The sequence below is a fragment of the Camelus bactrianus genome, chromosome 5 (assembly GCF_048773025.1).
Source record: "Camelus bactrianus isolate YW-2024 breed Bactrian camel chromosome 5, ASM4877302v1, whole genome shotgun sequence".
Lineage (NCBI taxonomy): Eukaryota > Metazoa > Chordata > Mammalia > Artiodactyla > Camelidae > Camelus > Camelus bactrianus.
Genome location: NC_133543.1, coordinates 86,254,773 through 86,279,359, shown reverse-complemented (window position 1 = coordinate 86,279,359; position 24,587 = coordinate 86,254,773). Strand labels below are relative to the sequence as shown.

The 24,587-nt window shown below is 42.1% G+C and overlaps 1 protein-coding gene across 10 annotated transcripts in view; it reads right to left on the bottom strand.

The window, feature by feature from the left end:
- NEMP2 (nuclear envelope integral membrane protein 2) overlaps positions 1-24,587 on the bottom strand; it is a 299,056-nt gene that overhangs the window by 22,752 nt on the left and 251,717 nt on the right. For 7 of the 10 annotated variants that reach the window (XM_045512007.2, XM_045512009.2, XM_045512008.2 and 4 more), the window contains 6 exons: positions 8,855-8,970; positions 5,573-5,804; positions 5,376-5,448; positions 4,179-4,272; positions 3,249-3,363; positions 1,408-1,630 (listed from right to left, as the gene is read on the bottom strand). In XM_045512007.2, coding sequence (XP_045367963.2) covers positions 1,408-1,630; positions 3,249-3,363; positions 4,179-4,272; positions 5,376-5,448; positions 5,573-5,804; positions 8,855-8,887 — 770 coding nt within the window. In that variant the 5' untranslated portion in view covers positions 8,888-8,970. Of the gene's footprint in view, positions 1-1,407; positions 1,631-3,248; positions 3,364-4,178; positions 4,273-5,375; positions 5,449-5,572; positions 5,805-8,854; positions 8,971-17,015; positions 17,907-17,975; positions 18,949-24,587 lie in introns of those variants that run through there. The other 3 variants (XR_012507158.1, XM_074364263.1, XM_074364268.1) reach the window with 3 other exon arrangements.

The following is a 24,587-nucleotide window of genomic DNA, read 5'->3' as shown; positions in this document are numbered from 1 at the left end:
TTCTGGCCTTGATCTCACTCCTCCAGGCCCCCATCACCTCCTGCCTGGACCACTGTGATGTCTGATGCCTGGCCTCCTGCCCCAGAACCTCCGCTTACATCTTCCCTCTGTGCCAGAAGACAGATGGGCCCCATCCCACTGCCCGATGAGTGTTCATGGTCTCTGCTTTGATTTTTGCTTGTTGAATGTATTTTTATCTTCAGATTAGTTGCCAACATTAAAAAATCATAAAAATTTACATTCTAACCCATATTCTTAGCTTTTTTAGAAAACCAGAAGGTGTGCAAGGCTGGCCCATATTCCCACATGGCAACAATCAGCTCAAGTTGAATGGTAACTGACCCCCTTTCAACAGGGCTACATCGTACAACTTCCCACATCCTCACGCTCGCCCCACCACCTCACCTCTGCTCAGAATCACTCACTCAGTACATGTGAGGGCCCTGAGCATTTGAATTTCTAACCACTGTGCAGGCAGCAGTCAGAGAGCACTGACTAATGTGCGTAACTGTCAGCTGCCTCCACCGTGCCCAGGATCAGGTCAGATTCCTCAGCACAGCCTGCGATACCTCCACGACCTGGCCGACGCCCTCTTGCTCACCTGCCTCCTGATGGTACCAGGCTGGGCTCTCTCCCTGTCAGGAGAACCCTTCCTACATTTATTCATCTGGCTGTTTTGATTCATTAAGATTCAGCCCAGTAATATCTCCTCCAGGAACTTTCCTGAACTTTTTCGATGTCACAGTTCCTGGGTGGGCCTACTGAACACTTCAACGCCATGGAAGTGTACGCCTACGCCCAACAAGGACCCCTCACGGGTGGAGACCACCTCTGCCATCTGTGCACTTGACACAAATACAGGTGCCGAGACTCCGTGACTGAGGACGTGACGAAGCCGTGAGAAGAAAAGTTCCCTCGTCTTTTTTTCTGTACTTTTAAAAGACCGAACCCTTTTCTTAAAACCTAAGAGAAAAGAAAGCCCTCAACATAAATAATACCTTTTAACCATTTGTAATTGATTTCTGTTCCCTAACTCTTATCTCAGAAGCACAACAAATACCTCTAAAGCAGTTGTGGGCTCCAAAGAAAGAAAATGTAGAAAGAAAGTAGAAGTTTTAGGCAACCGAGAGCCCAAGTGATTTTGCCACTGATTTTTGTGAATTCTAGGTGAGCTGTAATTACCCAGCAATCGGTGGTGCACCTCTGGGAGATTAATGAAGACGAGCACTGGAGATGGGGTCAGATGCTTAAATTCTCTACCCTCCTCCTCTCTGAGGGAGCGTTCCAGATGAAATGGAGTCAACTCTGAGATTAAATATGACATGTCCAAAAAATTCCCCCAAAGAATGAATAAAACCAGAGCCCAAAATGTCACATTTACGAGGGGGAAAAAAAGATACGCAGCACCTCATGTAGCCGAACGCTTTCAGTGGGTAGCGCAGGTTCCCGGACGACAGGAGAAGGACCATGACCATACAGGCGAAGCGAGGTGCGGTGACACCAGCATAGACCAGGAGCAGGGCCAGGAGCCGCAGAGTCCACATCAGGAGATTTCTGCTCCTCTTCTCAACCAAGGGCCCGTGCTTGTAACAAACAGTAAAGCTGAGACACCCAACTATCAAGATATAGCCTGCAAGAGAAGAATGTAAAAGAATGTAAATCTGAACTTGAGAAGTTATGTGAAAAACCTGGCAGAGCCTTGACTTAGAGCTAAGAACATATCAGAAAACCTTCCTTTTTGCTTTCTTTTTCCAATGAAGCAAAGTTGAAAAAATGCATTTAGGGCTAGTTATTCCTTCCATGTGAGATGCTAGGCTGACTTTTGTAATAATTAAGGATGTATAATAATAAATTATTATAATACATTATGTATAAATATACCTGTTTTCTAGCCCCGAGTCCTACAGGGCAAATGTTATCACGGTTGCTCTGGTCAGGAAGAAGCCTCGGTGTATGTCACAGTCTGCTATAAAACCTATTTTTAATTTTTACTTTCTAGTCACAAAAGGAAAATCTAATTTTACAATGAGGGATCAGGCTGTCACTCTTGTAATCCACTGCTCAGTCACAGCATTACTAACAGAGGGACAATGAGCTATTCTGTGGCGCCTCATGCTGTGATCCAAGGTGAAGTGCAAATCGCCTCTTACACATTCCATCAAAAGTGTTTCATTTGTATCTAATGCAAGCCTCAAGATCTAATTTCCAGCTTATAGGAAATGGGGTGGGGGGGGAGGGGAGGAAACAAGTTTCATCATATCGCAAAGGTGTAATCAGAAAAATCCAGAAAGTGGAACATTGTATAGGACAACTACCTTGGTCTCTGTGATGGGGGAAAAAAAAAAAAAGAACTGTTACAGATTAAAAATTTTATAGGACACAACAGGCAAAAAATGTGATTCTGGACTATATGCTACCTTGTACAAATCAACAATTAAGGATGTTTAGGAAATTTCATGGCCTGGATAAGACATGATTTTATGTAATTATTAATTTTTTAAGATTTAATAGTTATTTAACTATAGAGGAAATGCTTTTGCTTTTTAGAGATGCTTAGTGAAGTATTGAGGGAAACATACCATGAGATCAATAATTTACTTGGAAAATACCTTAGCATAAAAAGAATAATGGACTAAAGGCATAAAACCTTCAAGTGAAAAAAAAATTGTTTTTGAGTGGGTGGATTTATGTGAGAAATTTGGCACTAAAAGGTTAGGAGAAAACTGACTCTCCCATTGTCCATTATTTCACAATTAAAACAAACACTTTTAAAAAGTTTTTTTTTAATAACATGAAACAAGAACAACAAGTGGTTTCTTAACAGCCTCTCTGTTTCTGAAAAGTCAAGTTTTCATTAGTCATTTATATTTAGGATTTCCACCTTTCATACTAAATACACTAAGAAAAAGAAGAGCCACATTTTAGAGAAATTTTTTCATTATAATTTAGGTGTGGTTAGAGCTTAACCACAATTTAAAAGCATATATAGTCAAAATGGCAAATTTTTTTGCCCTTTTGATCATTAGTATAGAAAACTAAGAAGTATGTCATGGAGAAATAGTCTAACACGAGATCTAATGAACTGAAATCACCAACCACGGAAATAAGATAAAATACTATTTTTAGCACTTTTCTCCTTAGTTCAAAATGAAAATTTGGATGGAGAGAAACGTATGTCGAAAGAAGGCCTCTAGCTGTACTTTTCAGCTGTATTGACAATAAACTGTATTTTTTTAAACTTTACCTACCTAATATATATATTCTGTTTTCATACCACAGCCACTTCAGATCTTCCATCAGTTGACACAAAACATAAACTGAAGCAAACCAACAACCAACCATTAGAGCCCAAAAGGTGCTATACTGTGTGTGGAAGAAAATAAATGACACAGTTTTTGGTTCATTCACTCTCATAAACATAGAAGTAAACAAATAAACCCTCTGAATCAGAAACTTCTGTATGAAACTGCATTGAAGTCAATTCAAGATACTCATCTAGGTCTGATTAAAGGCGTGGTCCACACACCAGCAGCTTCGATGCCATCTGCGAGCTGGCTGGCATGCAGACTCTCAGGCCCACTGCAGACTCCTGACTCAGAGCCTGCGTTTCAACAGGACCCCCAGGTGACTTGCATATACATTAGTTGGAGAAGCACTGATCTAAAGAACAAATTTATCTCAAAATAATGCTGGTGTTGCAAGCTTTCATCAGAGTAACTACAATGTTCATATCATGAATTAACATATATTTATCTTTGACTACGTGCAGGGCAGTCTTTTATTGAAGGTGTTTTGGGGAACTGATGATAATGAAGAAATCCCCGGATGTAGCAATGCTGTTATTCAAGGCCCCAGTGGTTCAGCAGCATGACATTCCTCAGCTAATGCCATGATGGGAGAATTGTTTACTCAGTATAGAATTAGCTGCCATTGCTCATAAGAAAAATGCATTACCTAGAAAATAAGAGGTTCTCAAAAAAAGTATCACCAAAACTTAATACTTAAGCCTACACATAGTAACAAATGAAAATGAAAATCTTTAGAAAAAGATACATTTTGCAGCAAGTTTATAAAACGTAGAAATTGGAACTGTCATACATGAATTTAGTTTGATCAATTTTTCATGGTTATGAGATCATGATTTCCATTTTTTATTCATTTGTACCTAGTATACCTACCTTAGGAATGAATCTTTTCACCAGTAGCAGGACAAAGACTAATGTCATTAGAATACCTAGCACAGTCCCCGAAGAGTAATAGAAAATAGGGCTTCTGTCAAGACAAGCAGATAAAAGAAATTTAAATGCCAAGTTGCACTCTCAGTATGAAAAACATGTTTAACGTGGTGACAGCAGCCATAAAGAATACTAAGAAGAAAAACTCAGATGGCAGCTTTAATTATATCCTATACTCTTAAAAAAAAAAAAAGAAATCTCTACTTTAAATTTATAGTAAATAGCTTGCCACTAATTCAAAACAGTGTCTGAGTTATCTTCTATGCTTAGAATCTGATCCAGTAATACTTACTGGAGCACCTACCACTTGTCTGAGCGCTTTACATGCACTCAAACAGCCCTGTGAATCGGTTATCCACGTCTACGTTTTACACGGGAGGAAACTAAGGCACCAAGAAATTAAAGGCCTTCTCCAAGTCGGTATCTGCTGCCTGGAGGATTCAGGCTTGCAGCCTAGCTCCTCTAAGGCCAAGCTTTACTCTTCACACTATGTAGACAACAACCAATTTATTAAGACCATGGAGGATGTTAAACACCCTTGATTACGCTACAAGAAAAAGCTCAAAAATGAACAATGTCCAGAATAGCAAGCTAAGATGTAAAATATTACTGGAAAGAAATTCCTTTTTCATGAGAGAAGTTGTAAGACACACAGTATCAGGATAACATGTTTATCCAGAGTCAGACAGTGGTTAAAGTCAACTTTCTATATCAGAGCCACAAACCGAGGAGGCAGCTCAAATGTAAGAGAGGAAGGCATCTGGCATCAGAAAACCTGAGTATAAACTTCAGCCCTGGCCAGAACTAGTCATGTGATGACGGATGTTGGTTTTCTCACCTATGAAATGAGAACGGTCATACAGAGCTCACATAATTATTAAGAGAATCAATTCAAATAATATAACACATATTAATAAATAATACAAAATAATGCATGTGAAAGCACCCTGAACCATTACATATCATACTATACAAACAACAGTTACTGGGTTTAAAACCTTTCAAACACTATCTTCAGACTTACTGTTTGCAAAACCTAAAGCAAGAAGTACAAACTAATGCGGAAATATTGAGCATAGGGTCAAAAATGTTCTACTCTTTTCCATTCACAAAAATAAGAAAGTAAAAATGAATACTTACTGACTCAAGGTCTTCGCATAAAGGAAGAGGAACACGCCTGCCACAAACACAAGGAAGAGTTTGAAATCCACAACTGGAGTGAAAAAGACACAGGCACATAAGAAAGATTTTGTGTCAATGTAGCATTAATGAAAGAAAAGTCGATTTACTGAAACGTCACTGCAGAAAAACTGAATCCAGAAAATCAATGGACTTACTGTTTCGAGTCACGCTCATTGTATAGGTAAATATCTTCCTGGCAGGAGTCACAGAGAAGCACACGGTCTCCCCATATGGATTGATGACTATGGTTATATCATTAGACTCTTCTGGTGTCCAAAACTTATGAATCATACATTTGATAATAGACAGAATGGTTTCTGGATACTGGCAATTATGTCTTTCTGTGATATAGACAATACTGAGCAGGTCTGAACTGGTAATTTTCACCTACAAAACAAGAACAAATTCACAAACACACAACTCAAAACTTCTTACAAGCTTCTTAAAATCATGAGCAGCGGAGTAAAGAGAGCCTAAGGCTGGTGGAGTAAAGAACACGCAGATGTACATGGGAAAGTTCTGATCCCAGGGATGGACCTAGAGGTCTGTATTTAGTCAACACACACTAGAACACAGACCCTTTTGAAAGTGGGTATTTCTTCCCCTGAGTTGTGGCTGATTGAACTCCTTCTAGCAGGTTATTGTGGCCAAAGGACGTGTGAAAAAGGATGGCACAGAAAATAACAGGTGGCAAAGTACTGGGTTACAGACATAATGAGAATAGGGTTTACTACCTCTATCATTTCTAGCGTGATTGAGAAAAAGCACTTCTATCCATCCTGTGGATCAGCTGAGCATAAATGATTCAGGCTTCTTTCACCATGCCTCCTGAAGGACCGGAATCCAAGCTCAAGGTCCTACCCAAGCCTCACAGCAAAGGATCAGCCACAACGCCAAGCAGATGGCGACAGCCCAGAGATCATTAAAGGACAGCTCCGTGACTGCTTTTGTCTCTATTTCTTTTCTTTGTCCAAGGTTAGGGCAAGCCTGAAAAGGGGAGTGAGAGCGCCAGCCCTGAGCTTCGGGCATCAGGCGACACCACTATCTGCCCACTGTGCCTCATTTCTCTTGGACTTCAGCCCCTGGCTCAGTGTGGCTCTCTCTCCAATACTACTTCCTGCCCTACGTCTCTGGGACTAAATAGACACAAGATACATACCAAACTCCTTCCAATACGCTGTCCTCTTGGTTCCTTGAACTCCCTTCTTATGCTCCTGTCCGCCACCCCATCTCAGCTAATCACTCTCACAGCCACACCCTGATTCTTGTCAGTCCCAAACTGCGGCCCCAAATACTAGCTGCATTTCATGAACCCCACTGATTAAGCACCACCTCTTATCAGTGTGCCCCCTCTTGGCACCCCAATCCCAGCAAGCATTGACCCTACCATGGATCAGGCATCTTGCCCCTGCTCCTCACCCTTGACGTCCTCAGCCACTTGTCTTCCAGCCAAGTGCCCTGATCAGCCATTGTAGCCGTCCCCCTATATATACCCTTAACTGGTCTGTGCCCTTCTTGCTTTATCACATGCGGTTACAAGATCCAACCCTCCACCTATTCCACTTTTGCATCTGCACCACCAACTGTGCTGGAGGAACTCACGGTGGTCTCACTTCAAACCCACAGCTGTGCACCTGAAGTGGGACCTGAGAGTTGCAGGCAATCACACCATCGCTCCCATCCAGTCGCTCTCCCACTCCCTTCTACAATGACCTCACAGCTTCTCCTTCCCCGCAACCCCAACAGCTCCTGCCCTCCTCACTCCTGGTCGATGATTCTTCCTACTTCACTGAGAATGGAAGAATTAGAAGAGAAAGTTGACCAGCTCCTATGCCCCCATCCACCCTCCTGTCAGGATCTGCGGGCACATGCTGCTCCAGCCTGCAGGGAAGAAATTCCTGCCACACGCTCCGTTCTGAAGGCAAGGCCCCAGCCTGTGCACTGGATCTGATCCACCTTCGCTACTCAAGGACATCAAACCAGTACTTCTTCCTGCTCTAGCAGACCAACCTACCAGCATACAAACATGCTGGGGTTTTCCCATTTAAAGCAAAAAGCAAAAAAAAAAAAAAAAAAAGAACTTCTATAGACCCCACTTTCCCCTCCAGTTACCAACCCGTTTCCTTGCTTCTCATTGCATTAAAATTATCTTTAGGATAGTCCTAGGAACGTATTGTTTGCCAGCAGGTAAAGAAGTGCTCCTATAATGACAGACACCCGTTAAAGGATACAGGAGCTAGTCTGAAGGGGCTCTGACTGGCCACATCTAGGACAATTTGAAGAACAAAATAAGTAGTAATGAATTGTAGTCCAGTGAATGAACTGGCAATCCATGAGACCATGTGGCTATAAACAAACTGGGGAGGTAAAAAAACTCTTCCTTACAGAAAATGCCAATGAATACAGAAGGAATAACGGAACTAGAAAATCAGTGCTTGATCAGCATCGTGATGATAACTGATTCAGGCAAGCGTCATCAACGGATACAACTAGGGGGTAAAAGTTTGATGAGGAATACAATATATATCACATTATGCCCTCAAAATATTCATTCATTATAGAGGCTGGGACAGTCATTTTATAGTGGCAGAACTGTCAATTGACAGATACCACTTTAACCAGTGATCGAAATGGTGCGTATTATCTGTAACAGTACAAATCAACACCATGAGCCCACTGATAATTATGCTGTCCCAGCTCTTCCCTCAGCTGAGAACACTCTCCCCAAACACCTTGCTGGGTAACTCACTTCACTGAAATCTTACTCAAATGGCACCTTTTCAATGAGAACTGCCCTGACCACTCTCTTCAACACTGCAGCTTGCCCTTACTCCCCTCATTCACCTGTCTTACTCCACATTCTCCTTTTTCATAGCACTCACTAGTTTTATAATTTCCTTCTCTTTTACATTTATGGCTTAACTCTAGCCCTCATTCCCAAGAGTACAAACATCACAGGAGCAGGGATTTGTTTTGTTCCCTGATGTATCCTAAGAGCCTAGAAGAGTTCCTGGCACTTAGTAGGTGTTCAATAAATATTTATTAAATGTTGAATGAAGGAAAGTGCTAGGCTATTGAGAATGACTACTATCTTGGCCATACCTGGGATCAGAAGTAACCAGAATTTCTATATGGAAGGGTTTGAGATAGCAATTATTTTGGAAAGCAGGCGAGAACATGTTGTCTTGAGTTGTGTCTAAACAGTAAGCATACTGCACTCAGTGCATTTCTTTGGAAAGGTTGGAGAAGGGCTTATGAAGCGTGTGGAGAGTTAAAGTCCCTCCCACCCAGCCCTCCCCCTGAACCTCTGTGTGTGATTGCCCGGTCAGCCTCCACACTGACGCATAGCTCTTATCAAACAAAAGCTGCTTTCTGCTCTTGAAATAGTACATCTTAACTCTCTGTTCTCAAGACATAATTTAAACATAGGCTCTTACCTGCACAGTTGACCATATATACTTCCATTTCATTTGGGAATTTTGATTGTAGCAGTAACAGTTTGACTCAAAAGTTTTAATTAAATCCTTTTCCTTCAAAGCTTTACACCTTGGAACTGAAAAATGAAAAAGGGAATATATTTCCTAATATGTAATTGCTCAGAATCTTATCTTCTTTCTCCTTTGTTCACAGGGATAATGATAGCTGTTCTTACATTCTATGACCAGTAAAATTCTTCTGCATAGTAATTATAGCTCTTCAGTCTTTCCAACCTAGCAGGAGACAGACAAAAAAACTACAGCCCAGTATCAATACTCTTAGGATGTATGGAGGAGCTGTAGGAGCACAGAGCACAGGCACTTCAGTCCTGGAGCAGAGGCAAGAACTGAGGGCAGCTCCCAGGAAACAGGAAACACGAGTGATGCACTGAAGGATAGTCAGGGGCACTGAGACAGAGTCAGGGGGTAGGGGTGGCAAGTGCGTACAGAACTTGGGAGATGAGGGAACTCGTGGAAGTGGATCAGCCATTTATGAGGATGGAGTGTAGGGAATACACGAGGACACTGCAACACGTGCAGCTAGAGAGGTTACTACTACACTAAGGAGCGTGAAGAACTTCATGCTGAAAGCAGAGCACTGAAGGATTACAGGTAAGTCTAAAGGCTCAGAAGGAAACTGCTGACACTCAGAGGGGTTTATTTTTCATTTTCATTTTTTTAAACATTTTTTTATTTAGTTACTGTCATTTTACAACGTTGTGTCAAATTCCAGTGTAGACACAATTTTTCAGTTATACATGAACATATATATACTTATTGTCATTTTTTTTTCTCTGTGAGCTACCACAAGATCTTGTATCTATTTCCCTGTGCTATACAGTATAATCTTGTTTTTGAAATCCCAGTCTGTCCTTCCCACCCCCCGCCCCCTTGGCAACCACAAGTTTGTATTCTATGTCTCTGAGTCTGTTTCTGTTTTGTATTTATGTTTTGTTTTTTTAGATTCCACATATGAGCGATCTCATATGGTATTTTTCTTTCTCTTTCTGGCTTACTTCACTTAGAATGACATTCTCCAGGAACATCCATGTTGCTGCAAATGGCGTTATGTTGTCGGTTTTTATGGCTGAATAGTATTCCATTGTATAAATACAGCACATCTTCTCAAAGGGATTTAACTGCAAAGAGTCCAGGGAAGATGTGGGCAGGTTAAGGCATTAACGACAATGCAGCAGAAAGCCTTCCACACCCCTAAGCCTGAAATGGCAAGGGGAGGACCCCTTGTTAGTGGAGCTACTGGAGGTGGCAAGACAGGAGTCTAAGGGAATGCAATCCTGCCAGGCTCCAGCAGAAGCTCTCTCCTGCCCCGATCAGTGCCTCTCACGGGCCAAACCCTAAGGGAAGCCAGAGGGCAAAGATGCCCACAGAGGTCAGCTTCCTGGAGCTGAGCAGGGGAGAGAAGGGCAGAGAATGGCTCATCAGGAACAAAGAATAGCCAGCTCAATCAGGAAGCGACAGGAACACAGTCATGTCTCAGGAAGAGCATTCTATGAGAGCCAGCTCAATCAGGAAGCGACAGGAACACAGTCATGTCTCAGGAAGAGCATTCTATGAGCCACGTGAAATATTAGCAGGGAAGACTGCAAGCAGAAGAGCCGTGAAGAAGGCTCCCGAAGCAACCTAAGCAAGGAATGAACTAAGTAGGAGGGAGAACAGATTAAAGAGCACTTAGGAAGTATAGCCGACACTCAAGACTGGATTCATGAGAGAGGAGCGCAAGAAGATGGTGTGAAGGCTCTGGTGAGTGGGGAGATGGTGAGGCCCTTTTCCCAGATGAGCAATACTGGAGAAGTATGCATGTGCAGGGAAATGGGGGTGATTTCAATTCTGGACACACTGGGTTTTGGTTGGTGGGACCAGGGGAAGATGGCTAGGTCTGCAGCACAGGACAAGTTCGGCTGGAAACAGATGTAGTACGTACATACGTGTGTGTTCTATGTAATATATAAAAAAATATGTAATACATAATATAACACAACACAATATAACAGAGAGAGAAAAAGAGAAGACAGGTGCTGCATTACAGACGGAAAATGTAGTAAGTGCCATGAGAACATTATGAAGTAATGGAGTTTATTTTATTCTGCTTTATTTGAATTTAAAATAAAGTGAGATAAAAGTCATATATTCTTCTGGATCTAGGAGAGGGTGTCATCACTACGTCTGCCAAATATGAAACAGGAACAGGGAATGTTTATGGGCACACAGAGAAATGGGCCTTATGCTCAACCAGATTCCTCTAAGGAGAGTGTGGTCAGCTGTTTCTCCGGAAAAATCAGAAATGAAGTTAGAACAACCTGCTACACCAAAGTTGGGGAGGGATTGGGTAACCACTAATAACTAGTTAGTTAACAATTATATCCATTTAGGGAATAACATTGCATAAGCCCAGATAGGTCCTGGTCCTGGCTAACATCCCTAGCTGTTTCCATGCTTAAGCTAGAGAGAAGTGAAGACAGACACTGTGAATGCCCAAACCTCCTAAAATACAACTGCGTAGAAGTCAGGGTTCTTGGGCGGCTGCACAAAGCAGGGAAGTTACACAAGTATCCAGCATCGCCCACTGTGACGCTATGACTCATTTAATCTTTACTCAATATTGTGAGGAAATGCATATGTTTTAAAATATACCAACAAATTTGCAGAGTTTGAGAGTCTGGGGTGCATATACAAGAATTCAGGTTAAGAGGCTGGTCTTAAAAAGGCATAAGACAGAAGCTCTAGAGGCTCTCTGTTGAACACAGGATACAAAAATCAAAAGTGCATTCCTGCATGGTCTGTCTACACACAAGAGCGAAAAGCAGAACAGCGTTAACCAACACAGAAAGCAACGGATGCTGGGCTGCCTTCTTGGGTATATCTGAGATGCAAATGCCCCCAGCCATGGGCTGCACGAGGGAGACGGCACTCCTGGGACATCAAGGGGCTGCAGCTAGCCGTACAAAAGATGAGTGTCAAGGGAGGCAGTGTGGATCCTGGAAGAGCCTGAGCAACTGCGGTGAGAACACACTACACACATGAAGAGCCCCCAGATAGTGAGCAGCAGAGGTGGCATTAGGAGGGCTCCAGACTCACCTCCCGGTATCCCATGTTCTGCCTCCCATAGCCTCCCCCACGCTCTCTGCACAGGAGCAGGGTGAAACTGGGTGGCTAGAGTTGAGGACGTTGTGCTGGGGGTCCCCGCCTATCCCTGCGAAGGACGCACACTCCAACGGGACAAGTGAAGAGCGTGGGGTATAAGGTTTGCAGAACCCTGCAGCCCAGACCATTACCAGAACCTTAACTTCAGCCTGTTCTTTCTTTAGGGTTATTCCTAACACCACACGTGCGCTCGCTGCTAGGGGCCCCTTCCTGCGACCCCTCTCCTAATGGGAGCCACTACTTCAAGGGCTGAATCAGTGCCCATAAGAACAGTTAGCTACCCTCATTAGTGGTCTGAAGGCCTCCCCGAGAAGGTGACATTTGAGCAAACACATTATTAGAAGCAGCAAGCTCTGCCGAGATCTGGGGAAAGCAAGCTGCAGGTGGAGGAAAGCAGAAAAGCGTGAGGCGAGGATGGCTCTGCACCCTGAGGACAGAAGGGTTGCTGTGGCCAGAGAAACACCTTCTCCGGGGCCTCAGCTTTGCAAACAAATGCTACCTTAAAATGAGTTGTTTCCCCATTCAGTCCTAAGACAGCCTCCTAAATCATCTGATACCTGTAACTCTTAAGATAAGAGCAAGATGATGCAATATAGGTAAAGTGCAAAAGTTTCAGTTTAGGAGGAAATGTTTCTCTGCTTTCCTGGCCACAGGCTTCCTTCCTGCACTTGGATTACTGTAGCAGACTTCCAGCTGGTCTCCCTGCTTCCAGAATCGTCCCTGTGATTCTCCCCCACAACCTGTTCCCTAACCAGCACATGTAGATCTTTTAAAAACACCCAGGAGGGCACATCACTTACCTGCTCAGAACCCTCCAATGACTTTTCATCAGACCCATCATAAAACCCAGCCTCCCTTCCCCGGACCTGGGTTCCTCTGACCTGCCCTCCTCCACTTGCCCACCCACCTGGGTTCTCTGGCCAAGGCAACCCTCCTGTCCTCAGGGTGCAGAGCCACCCCACCTCACACGTTCCTGCTTTCCTCCACCTGCAACTCGTTTTCCTCAGATCTTGCTGCTTCCAATATGTATGTCTGCACAAACGTCACTTTCTCGGGGAGGCCTTCCCTGACCCCACTGTCTAAAATGGCCCAGTCCAACCCCTTTCACTGGCTTCCTTCTGATTCTGCTTTGTTTTCTCTTCATATTACCTACCTGTGTTTTAGTTTATACTCTGTCTATCCAAGAAGTTAGGGACACAGCATATTCATTACCATATCTCCAGCATTTAAATCTTTGTTTTGTGTGTGTGTGTGTGTGTGTGCGCGTGTGCGTGTGCGTGTGCGTGTGCGTGTTGTAATTTGAAAGCAAGGGTGGGTTATTTGGGCATGCAGGGTTGAGCCAGTGAAAGCCTGGCCAATCTTTGTAAGGGCCTGGCCAGTGCCAGACAACACCAGAAGAGGAGGTGCGCTCTGGCCCTCCCCTTGAAGCAGCCTGATGCGGGATCCCCGTCCAGCCTCTGCGATTGCCATCCCACTGACAGAACCTGCAGGCTGCACCTCCCCTTTACCCTCCTCCAACGTTCTCAGTGTATCCTTAACTGGCAGGTCGAGAGCTGAAACCCTCAATATCCCCTGCACTAAAGGCCCACTGCTTTCTCCTCACCAGAGGAAGGCAGGGGGAAGCAAGAGGTGGCAGTCAGCTCGTTTTTATTTTGCTGGTACGCGGTACATCAGGGTATTCTGCGTAAGGGACCTCCCAGTTAGAAGAAAAAAACTTGCTCTGATTTCTCCTTGGTCTTCAGCCAGATTTAAGGAAAGTACAGACAGAGGAGATAGGCTGCCTTGACTACTGACACCTACAGGAACACTACCGAAAAGCATGTTGCAAACAGGGTCCCCCATGGAATTCTGCAGGGTGGCCTCTGGCCCCTGAGGTGAACTTGATGCTGAATTCACACAATACATGAGATTCTATAGACAAGAGTCAGCACTTCCTGGTGTCCCCTGGCTGCCCATAGTCATCATCTCACTCCTGAAGTGAATGCATTTCAATCAACCCACACAAGAATCCCTAATTACCTTTGGAACCAGACACTCACGGCCACAAGAAACCACAACCCTAGCTCCAAGTGAGTTCATGTGAATCTTAAGCCATGGGCTCATTGGACTAGCATAAGACAGCAACTTGTGACAGTCAAGACTGCTACCGTGGGCAGCCTACTGCCTACAGCCTACAAAGCTCTTAATCTTAGATTGTTTATAAAGGTTATGTCCTTCCCAGACGTCTCCTCCCTTCAGCAGTCTTCGTCTAGAGACATTTCATTGTTCAGTTTCCATTTCCTCTATCTTCTCCTGAGGGTGGGAAATAGAAAAGGTAGCCTGCTTAGCTGAACTTCTACCACATGTTCAAGTCCTGACACTGAAGGCCGTGAAGCTGTCAGCACGTCTGCAGGTGTCATTTACTCATGTGACCTCAGTCTTTGCTTGTTCATTCAGTTAGGATGGAACTTCCTAGTGGCAAATGTGGGCAAATTCAAATATATCACAATATCAACAATAACCCTTTACAATGCCATCCAGAAAATGAAAGGGAATTTCTAGGGATTCATAAAAATGTCACAATAACCATTCATTTGGTCAGAAGAGAACCCTACCTGCCAGGGAAAGCCACTGCTCCCCTCTGGAGCTGAAATACGTCTCCTCCCCAGAGGGCGCCCCCATAACCTAGGTATGCGCTTCCTCAAACCGGATTCAGATCAGGAGCATGGGCTGCAAGCGTGGGCTCTCTGCCTCATTTCCCAAGCACTTAGGAGTAAATGAGGGACCAACCCTGAGCGCCCACCTTACTGCAGCCACCCAGCAAGGCCAGGGACGGAGCAAGGCCCTCCTTCACTCTGCAGTCCTTGGCAGGCTCTCCTGAACCTTTCAATAAACCTGACTTCTGGAGAACAATATGCTTTTAAACAGTTGTGCCCAAACTGCTAAGACAAAGCACAATTATTTCCATTACCAAACGATTCGAATCCAGGGCTCCCATAACCACTGAGATCCCTCAGTTCACTTTAAATACCAATTTGAAAATACTCAGTAATCTAATGTTAGGACTAGGTATCTTATATATAAAAAAGGGACAGCTGCATATCACCTGATTTGACTAATAAATTAAATCCAAAGTTACTCCTTTGTACGACCTTTGTCATTTATTAGTTTTCCTAAATGTATAAGGATATATTTAAGTGATAGTTTAGTCATACAGAAGGTAAAAATATTCAGTCAAAACTTCAGAAAAGGGCAGGTAGTACTTAAACCTACTTACAGAATATACTAAAAATAAAAAGCACAGACATTCTTCAAATCTTAGCAGATCTTAAACAGTCTCCAACATAAAAATATTTCAGCAATGGTCCTTCTGAAAACTTAACCTTACATGGCCCTTATGGTGAAAAAAAAAATCTTCAGATGAAATTATAACAGAATAATAAAATCACTTATTAAATTGGACTGCCATTTTCTCCATTTGGCCTATACAACTGCTTTCGTTTTGAGACAAGGGGAGGGAGAGAATACAAAAAGCAACAAATCTTAACTCCTGAGAGTTCAAAGGGAGGAAGGATTTTTCTTGGTATTATTTCATAAATTCATTTTCAAAGCAGTTAGCATGTTACAAAAGTAACTTCTCTACTAACCCCAGTTGTTTTTTTTAACCTGGCTTGAATTTCAATCTTGGTTTTCATTTCTCCAAGAACGTGCATAGAGAATGAAACTGAAAATACCACCTGCTGACGCACATACGGGTCTGATTTTAACTTCAAGAATTGATTTGCTTCTCCACAGATGAATCAGAAAGCTGTGGTTTCGAATGGCTGATTGCTGTAGTTCAGTCCTGGGAATTCACTGCTATGACCTGAACTTCATCTCAGGACAACACATGGATTCTAGGGACTTCACTCACTGGTTGCAAACTATGGATGTCTCTTGGCTTGAAGTTTCTCTTCCTCTCAGCCAGACAACTACTCGCCACTCCTGTGTCAACTGCCTCTGACCTTCCTCCAGATACAGTGACAGAAAGCTGGCCTCAGTCTGGCTGTTCTCCATTCCATGCAAGGGTATGTGTGCTCAAGACAGAATTTTAGAACAGGAAGTATAATCTAATCCAAGTCTCTCATATTATAGTTAGGGCCCCTTTTTTAATAAAAGGAAATACCAGCTGTTTGATCTCAGGGTTCCTCATAAAACTGCAGACTTTTAGGGCAGCAATGGCTCTCAGACTTAGTCTAGTCCAGAGGTTCCAACACCAGAGGTGTCATGGGCACACTCCAGGATCCTGGATCCTGGATGCTTGAGTTGTAAAGCCCATCTGGAACGGCAAGTGTTGCTATAAGGCTACAGAAGCTGCCATTTTTCTTGGCTCTGGGCTAGAATCTTATTAACTCAGTGGGTATCCTGCATCAGGCAGAACAGAAGCATTTATATATGATTTGATTAACAAAATATAGACGTTGACAGTGTTAACACCAAATGCAGCAACATAGAACCCTGAAAAACATTGGGTTCACTAAGGTAAATAAAAGGTGAGGAAAATATTGGAGATCATTCAGCTATAGAACATCTTCATTTTACTGAGGAGAAAACTATGGCCCATAAAGATTTATGTGCTGGACCAAGGTAATTCTACAAGTGGGTGGCTGAATGTAATGACTGATCTAGAAATCAAGGTGCTGGATGTTGGTCCAGGGCTACTTAAAATTTTCTGGCTGTTGCCATGCTCAGAAACCCTCCTTCTTAGACATACCTGTGACTTATTTTTTCAACAGTGTATGCTGGTTACATTTCTTACTACCAAGCCTTTGTTTCTGTATCTGTAGAATGGGTATATAAATGGTACCTACCCCGAAGGGCTACTATGGGTATTAAATAAGGCAATGCAGATTAAAGCACTTTTAACACTGCCCAGCACATACTAAACACAAGAAATGTCTGTTCAATGAAAACTGGTATTGAATAGTCTCCCAAAGCATACCTCATTGCAAGATTCCCATGAGTTGGCATCTCCAGCTGAATCTGATAATTGCCTTCATCCTTAGACAAAGAATCCTGATTCTACTGGAGAGCAGCTGTGCCCAGCTAAAAGACCACACTTGGTTGCCTCCCTTGCAACCAAAGGCGGGCAATGAGATGAACAGAAGTTAGTGTACAGTGATTCCAGGAAATCATTTAAAGGATTTCACAGGGGGGGAAATGAAATAGAAATGTTAAACTCATAGCAAATTAGTAGCAGTTCTGGAGTCCGAACTCCTGACTTGCCCTGCTGTGTCAGGATCTTGAGAGCACTCCACAGACAGCCCCTAACAACACTATGAGCACCTGCCCTTTGATTCCTACTACCAGGCACTCTGCACACATTAAACATCACAATAATCCTGTGAAATAGTATCACCTGTGTTTTATGCGTGACCAGTAACACGACTCACTCAAGGTCACAGAGCTAGTCAGGGCAGGGGAATTTCAGTGGAATTCTAGAGCCAAAGCTCTTACCTTCTCTAGTCTTTACTGCAAAGTTACAGCTAGATCGAGAGCTAATAAGGTTTTCAGCCTAAGCTGATGTATACAAACGCCCTGTCTTGAAAGTCCGGAGACTAGGGTCATCAGTAGCAGTGACTATCTTCCGGTGCTTTTGTAAAACGACGGCACTGGCCCAGAGAGAACTTTGCCATTGCTTCTAGTCCTGAAATCCTTGTGTCTAAGCGCCAGCACAGGGACCAGGAAAGCCCAAGCCGGCGGGAAGGGAAGTTGGGCCTGGCCCGCGTGCAGGCCGCGCCTGCGGGGGAGCCCTACGCTGGGCAGGGAAGCGCCGCCCGTGCCCGGGGCCCTGGCGCGCGGGCAGGGAGGGCGCGGTCCGCCGCCGGGTAGTCGGGAGAGCCGAGCGGGAAGGAGGGGGAAGGGGAGCGTGCGCGCGCCCGCCGCCCGTGCCCGCGGTTACCTGACAACGCGGCCGCCGCCGCCTCCTCCTCCCAGCGCACGGCGCCCGCGGGCGGCGCGGCCAGGGGCGGCAGCCAGAGCAGCAGCCAGCACGGCCGCATCCCGCCAGGGAGTCAGCTCCGGGCGGCCCCGCAGCGGCCCGAGCCCTAGGGGGTCGCGCTCAGCCAAGAGGAGCAGAAGCGGCGCGGGGCCCAGACGAGGCCGGGGGGGCGGTGAGGCCTGCGCGCCGTCGAGGCGGACGGCCTGCCTCCCCCTAGAAGGAAGAGTCGGGCCGCAGCCGCCGCCGCCTCCGCGCCGCCCCGTCCGGGCCCCGCCCCGCCTTACCCTGGAGGCCGGGGGCCCCTCCCACCAGCCTCCGCGGCCCGGGCGAGGGTCTGGGGAGGAGGCCCCTCCCCGTGAATTGTGCCTAGAACTTCCGTGAGCCTCGACAGGCGGGGTTTTAGGGCTCAGTCCTCAGAGTTCCCGGGAGTGACACCCCAGGAAGGCGCAGGCTCTTCAGCAACCCCCCTTTTTATAAGAAGCCCGTGTCTTTAATTTTCCTTTTTGTTTTTCATTTTCCTTTTTGTCTGTAACAAGCAATCACAAATTGGCAGTTTCATTGCTGAAGTAACTTTTCACATTTCAGTATAAAGAGGATATAAAACGTTTTCTCACAAATATAACATATCCCTTAAAATCAGCTTTTTTTTTAAATACAGAGAACTAATTGGTGGTTGGTTTGGGAACCTGTGCGGAGTGAGTGAATTGGGTGAAAATGGTCAAAAGATGCAACAGACAACTTAAGTTCTTGGGATGTAATGGTGACTAAAGTTAATACTGTAAGGTATATTTGAGAGTTGGTAAGAGTAGGTCTTAAAAGTTCTTATAAAAAAAAAGCTGAGGAAATGGATGTTAAATAAACTTATATTTGCAATTTATACGTTTATCAAATCATTATACTATACCCTGACGCAATGTTATATGTCAATCATATCAATAAAACTGGAAAAATATCTTGAGTGGCTTTAATATTGATAATTGATATAGAACTTGTAGTCTTAAATACTATTATACTGTACTTTTTTTTTTTTTTTTTAAGTGCAAACCCTTCTCAGGCCCTGGAAACTCATTAATGTGATTTGGTATTTTATACTAAACATTCCCTAGAACAAAAGATCATTTCCTCTTTTCTAATTTTGGGTTTCTGCTAAGGTACTTCAGAGAACCGAATTGTGACAGAAATCATCCTCTAAAAATAGATTAGCCTCATTTTCCCCAAAGGTCTGAGTAGAACTCACTAGACTTGTCCTGGCTTCAAAGTAAAGTTTAACCAATTGCTTTCAAACCCCTGGTGCCATGTACACACCCATATATGGCTTTTAGAAAGTTCAGAAATCTCCTTGTAAAGGACTCGAGTTCAGAAATCTCTCTGCAAGGGAATCTTGAGGGGGGTGAGTTTTGAAAAGAAACTGTTATTACTCGAACTCCCACCTTGTCTGACCCTGCAGACTATCTCCAGAGAAACAGCAGAGCCTCTGAACTCAGTGTGAGGTTTGCACTTGCCTCTTGCATAACGGTTTTTTCCTTAATCATACTCATTTTGATCTTGTTTAATTTTGAATGGCACTATGAAACGTGCCTAAAAGAAACAGGTATATTCTTGAATAACAAGTGTGTTTTCCTACAGCTGTATCGGGTAGAGAAATAAAAGAACAGGAAGCAGTGTATTAAATTAATATTTAAAGTGCTCTTCATGTAGCATATCCTTAATAAATATCTTTAGCTTTTTAGTACAGAACCTAAATCAAAACACTACATTCCTCTCTACAGGATAGCAATAAATATTCTTTCAGAGATAACAGAATCGTAGAAAGTGACAGTTTTGTCATTGGGTGACAATCATAAAATCCCACCTAAACTCCCCAAACTTTCCTTTCATATGAAAACCTTAAGCCACAGGGAGGGGCAGAAAATACCACCCCCAACAGAGCCATGGCAAAGACCCCTGCTTCTAGTGGAGAGATAGAAGCACAAACTCTCACCCCCGGGGGAGCAGCAGGAAACACTCAGGTTCAGTGTCTTGACATGACACAAAGTAGAGGTTGGCAGCTGCTGGGAAACCCTCTCTCCTCAAGACACACCACAGATAAAGGCAGGATTTGCATGCCCATTTCTGGGTATAACTATTACTTTCCTTAGTCTTTACTGTTTTTTCATAATATCCATTCGATCAAAAATTATCAGACACCCAAACAAGCAGGGGGGAAAATCCATTATCAAAAAGCTAAAGAAATCAACAGAATCAGATTCAAAAATGACCCACATGTTGGACTACAATTAATAAAGGATCTAGTGGAAAGATGGACATGTGAGAACATATAGGAAGTTTCAGCAAAGAGATGTAAACAATTAAAAATGTCAAATGGAAGTGCTAGAAACTAAAAGCACATTACTAGAATTGAAGAATTTCTTCAGTGGGCTTATCAGAAGCCTGGAAGTAGCTGAGGAAAGAAAGAATTACTAGTGAACTTGAATATGGGTAAATAGAAATTATCTACCCATACAGAAACACAAGGAAAGAACAAATAGATAGATAGATGATAGATAGATGATAGATAGATAGATAGGTAGATAGATAGATAGATAGGTAGATAGATAGCAGGTCATCCAAGATCTGTGAGCCAGTATCAAGTGGTTTAACCGACATAATTGGAGTCCCAGAAGGGAGAGGAAGGATGAAGCAGGGGAAATAGTTAAGACATAAAGCTGAGAATGTTCCTAAATTAATGAAAACTGAAGAGAAACAGAAAATCTTGAAGACAGCCAGAGAAAAATGAAACACTGCAAACAGAGAGATAAAATTTACATCACACTTCTTGTCAGAAACCATGTAAGCCAGAAGATAATGGAGTGACATCTTTGAAGTGGTGGAAGAAAAAAAAAATAGTAATCCAGAATTCAATACCCATTTACAATATCTTTCAAAAAAATGGAAGGCAAATGAAGCTTTTTTTTTTCATTTCCAGCAGACTTTCACTACAAGAAATATTAAGGAGTTCTTCAGCATTTGGATCTACACAAAGAAATAAATAGCTCTATAAATTATAAAAATGAAAGTAAATATAAAAGTTTTATTATTTTAATCACTCTAAAAGATAATTTGTCTAAAGCAAAAATGTTGCAGTGCACTGTGGGTCTTATCCGTAGAATTAAAATGAAAGACAACAGTACCACAAATAATGAAAAGAAAGAAATGGAAGCATACTCTCAAAAAGTTCTTTCACTATACATAAAGTGATATAATGGTACTTGAAGTTAGACTGTTATAAATTACAGATGTATATGTAAACATTACAGCAATCACTAAAATCTTTTAATAAGAGGTATAACTAATAAGCCAATAGTGGAGATAGAAGGGAATAATAAAATAATCCAAAAGAAGGCAAGAATACAGGGGAAAAAAGGATGAAGAACAAATTGGCAAATAGAAAACAACTTAAAAAACGTCAAATCTAAATCCAACCACATTAATAATTATATTAAATACAAATGGTCTCAATGCCCAAATTAAAAGGCAGATATTGTCAGATTGAATAAATAAGCAAAAGTTTATTTACTAGGAATACACCTTAAGTATAAAGATAAATCAGTTCGAAAGTAAAGGATGGGAAAAGATAATGCCATACAAACACCAATCAGAAGAAAGTTGAATGGCTAAATTAATATCAGACAAAGTATACTACAAAACAAGGAATATTACCAGTAATTCAGTGGGTGTGGGGTTGGCCCTGAGATTCTGTATTTCTAACAAACTCCCTGGTAGTGCGAGGACCACACCTTCAGCAGCAAGTCCATAGAACACTAGCCCCAGAGAAAAATTGGCAGATGGAAGGACTTCAAGATCAAATAGTTTGGAAAATACAGCTTACTACATTATCTCCCTTAGATGTTCATTATTTATGAATAGCTCATTAAATATTTTAAAATTCCTGCAGTAAAGAAATTTGTGGTAGGCAGCCTTTGACATCATGGAATATTGCTTCCTTCTCATGAGAAGCAAACGGGAATAAAATCTGTGATTAGTGCAGTCTTTTGTTCTTAAATTCACCAGCATTTGTGTGCCTCTTTCTAGGAGATGAACTATATTCATTAAACAAACCTAATGAAAACCAAATCCCATATAAACAGGACACCTGAAGAATTTTCTATTCAAAAACCTCCTGCGGTATTATGTAGACCAGTTTTCTATCTTTCTGTTAGAAAATAGAGAAAGCATTTGCCCATCAATGGATCAGTGAAGTGAGAAAGCTGTAGTTGGGGTCACCATTAAACTTGCCCAGGTGATGTAAGACAATTAATTGAAACTGGATTTTAACACCAGCCCATACATTTCTAGACCAAATGAGATGTTTGAAAAAGGACAAAGTTCATTGCCTCTTTAAGAAGTTGCCCAACTGTATTGCCTGCGGATTTTTAGCTGTGGATTTCTGGTAAGCACCACATGTCTTTCTCTAAGACAGAATGAAGCACTGCTGACTGGGGGATCTGGGTACCACAGATATGGAAGAAGCTGGCACTCCTGCCAGAATGGTAGCGATGTTGGTAATTTGGAAATGTTTAGCGCTGTGAATGCAGATTCCCAGTACTTTCCCTCCAGAGACTGATTCAGTCCATCTGGGGTAGAGCCCAAAATACGTCTTCTCAATATGTACCTAAAGTGACTCAAAAGTATTAGGACTAATCTTTGAGTTTTACAAGTTTCATGCTTGACAGTAAGTAGCATTTTGGGCAAGTTTGTAATCACAGCTACAATATTGTGTGCATTATATGTAATTCATACTGCTAGAATGTGATATATACTTATTTTAATAAACCAATGGTATAGTCAAGAGCTTCTTTAATATTATTTTAGTGACCCAAGTTCTTTCATTTCACTTGACTAGTTCCACATGGTGTGAAAAAAATTACAATTCAATTTTCAGCCTCTGCATTTTTATTTCTAGAGTTCTTGCTCTTCATAACTAATTAATTTTCTGTAACTGTCATAGGATTATAATCTGTCATTATGAATCAGAAGTAAAATTTAGCTCATGTCAGAAATTATTTAGGAGCTTACACTTGGCTTCTAGGTAGGTAGAACATTTAATTAAATGAATTAGAAGAAAATAGGCAAAGTTCTACTTTGGGTTCTTTTCTAAAGAAAGATTTAGAAAGGCTGCAATGATACCCACCGATGCCATAAAGATTACAGAGGCTAAATGTCATCATTTCTTCCTTTAAAAAATTCCCATTTTTAGAATGTTTCATATCAAGAGGGAAAAAAAAAAAAACCAGGCTGTTCAAGACTTCTCCATAAAGGCAAAGAATAAAAATAGACATTGACTTGTTAGATCATGTTTTTCTTAACATATTTCATTCAGGAAATACTTCAAAATTGACTTGCCAAATACTGCTTCAGTAATTTTAATAATACCTGTCAAAACTAAAAGATAGCCTTTCAGTATGAATAAGTGAGATTGGGAGGGATTAGAATAAATATAATTTATTAAGAAATAAATCATATGTTCTCTAATCTAAATTGCTAAAGACCTTGGTAAAAGATAATTGGTCAAATTCAATCCGTATCTTTCCATTCAAATTGAAAGATGTGGAATTCTTCAAAGCAGTGGTTCTCAAATTCTGCTGTAGATAGGCGTCCCATCTCCAAAGATTCTTATTCAGTAGGTCCACTGTATTACCTGGGAAACTACATTTATGATTCTGAGGCAAATAGTCTTGTGACCATACTGTAAAAGTGGTGGGAAAAAAATATTAAAAAATGACTGACAATTAGTTGATGATGGCTGGAAAATAGTATCCATGGGAAAAGATGGATGTTCTCAGTTAATCTGAGAAAAAGAAGGCTGAAATGTTGCAGCTTTCTAAGGGTTGATTTAAGGAACTAGGATACAGAAAACTAGTCACCAGTTATTTGTTATGTTTTCAAAGAAAAAAACAAAAAGGAAATGGGTTTAAACTGCAGTAAGTTTAAGATTGTATATAAATGTATTTTCCCAGCATTGGGATCCTAGATCATCTCTTCCCTGGACACCCTCCAATCCCGCCACTCCACTTGACTTGATTCCTAAAGAATCTTTGCCAAAGTTTTGTTTTCTGCCAACTCACCCTCAGGAAGCACCTTTCTTAACTGGCCATTCTTACAATCTAGGTTCCCCCACCACCAGCACCCTGCCGCACTGGAGTAATTTCTATGAAAACAGTTTATAGTGAGGTAATTATATTTGAAAGCATTTTTTTTCTTTCAGGGAAAGCTATAAACGGCAGGTATCCTTTCAGTTAAGTTCTTTAATTGCCTTTATTAGTCATTTATTGACAATGTGAAAGATTTATATGTAATTTGGGAGCTTTCAGTTCAGTTAAAACAGAGATTTTATCGTCTTGCTTTCAGTTTCCAATCAGGTACTTCAAAATGTTCCCAGGGTCATAGTATATCCAGAAAAATTCCTCAGTCTATAGTCTTTCATGTGTTTTTGGAAAGAACTCAAAATTCTTTTAAAAAAGGGTACATAGGGGCTGGGAGATGGAGATAAATATAACACAGTGTAAGATTTTGTTGTTCTGCTCGTATATTTTT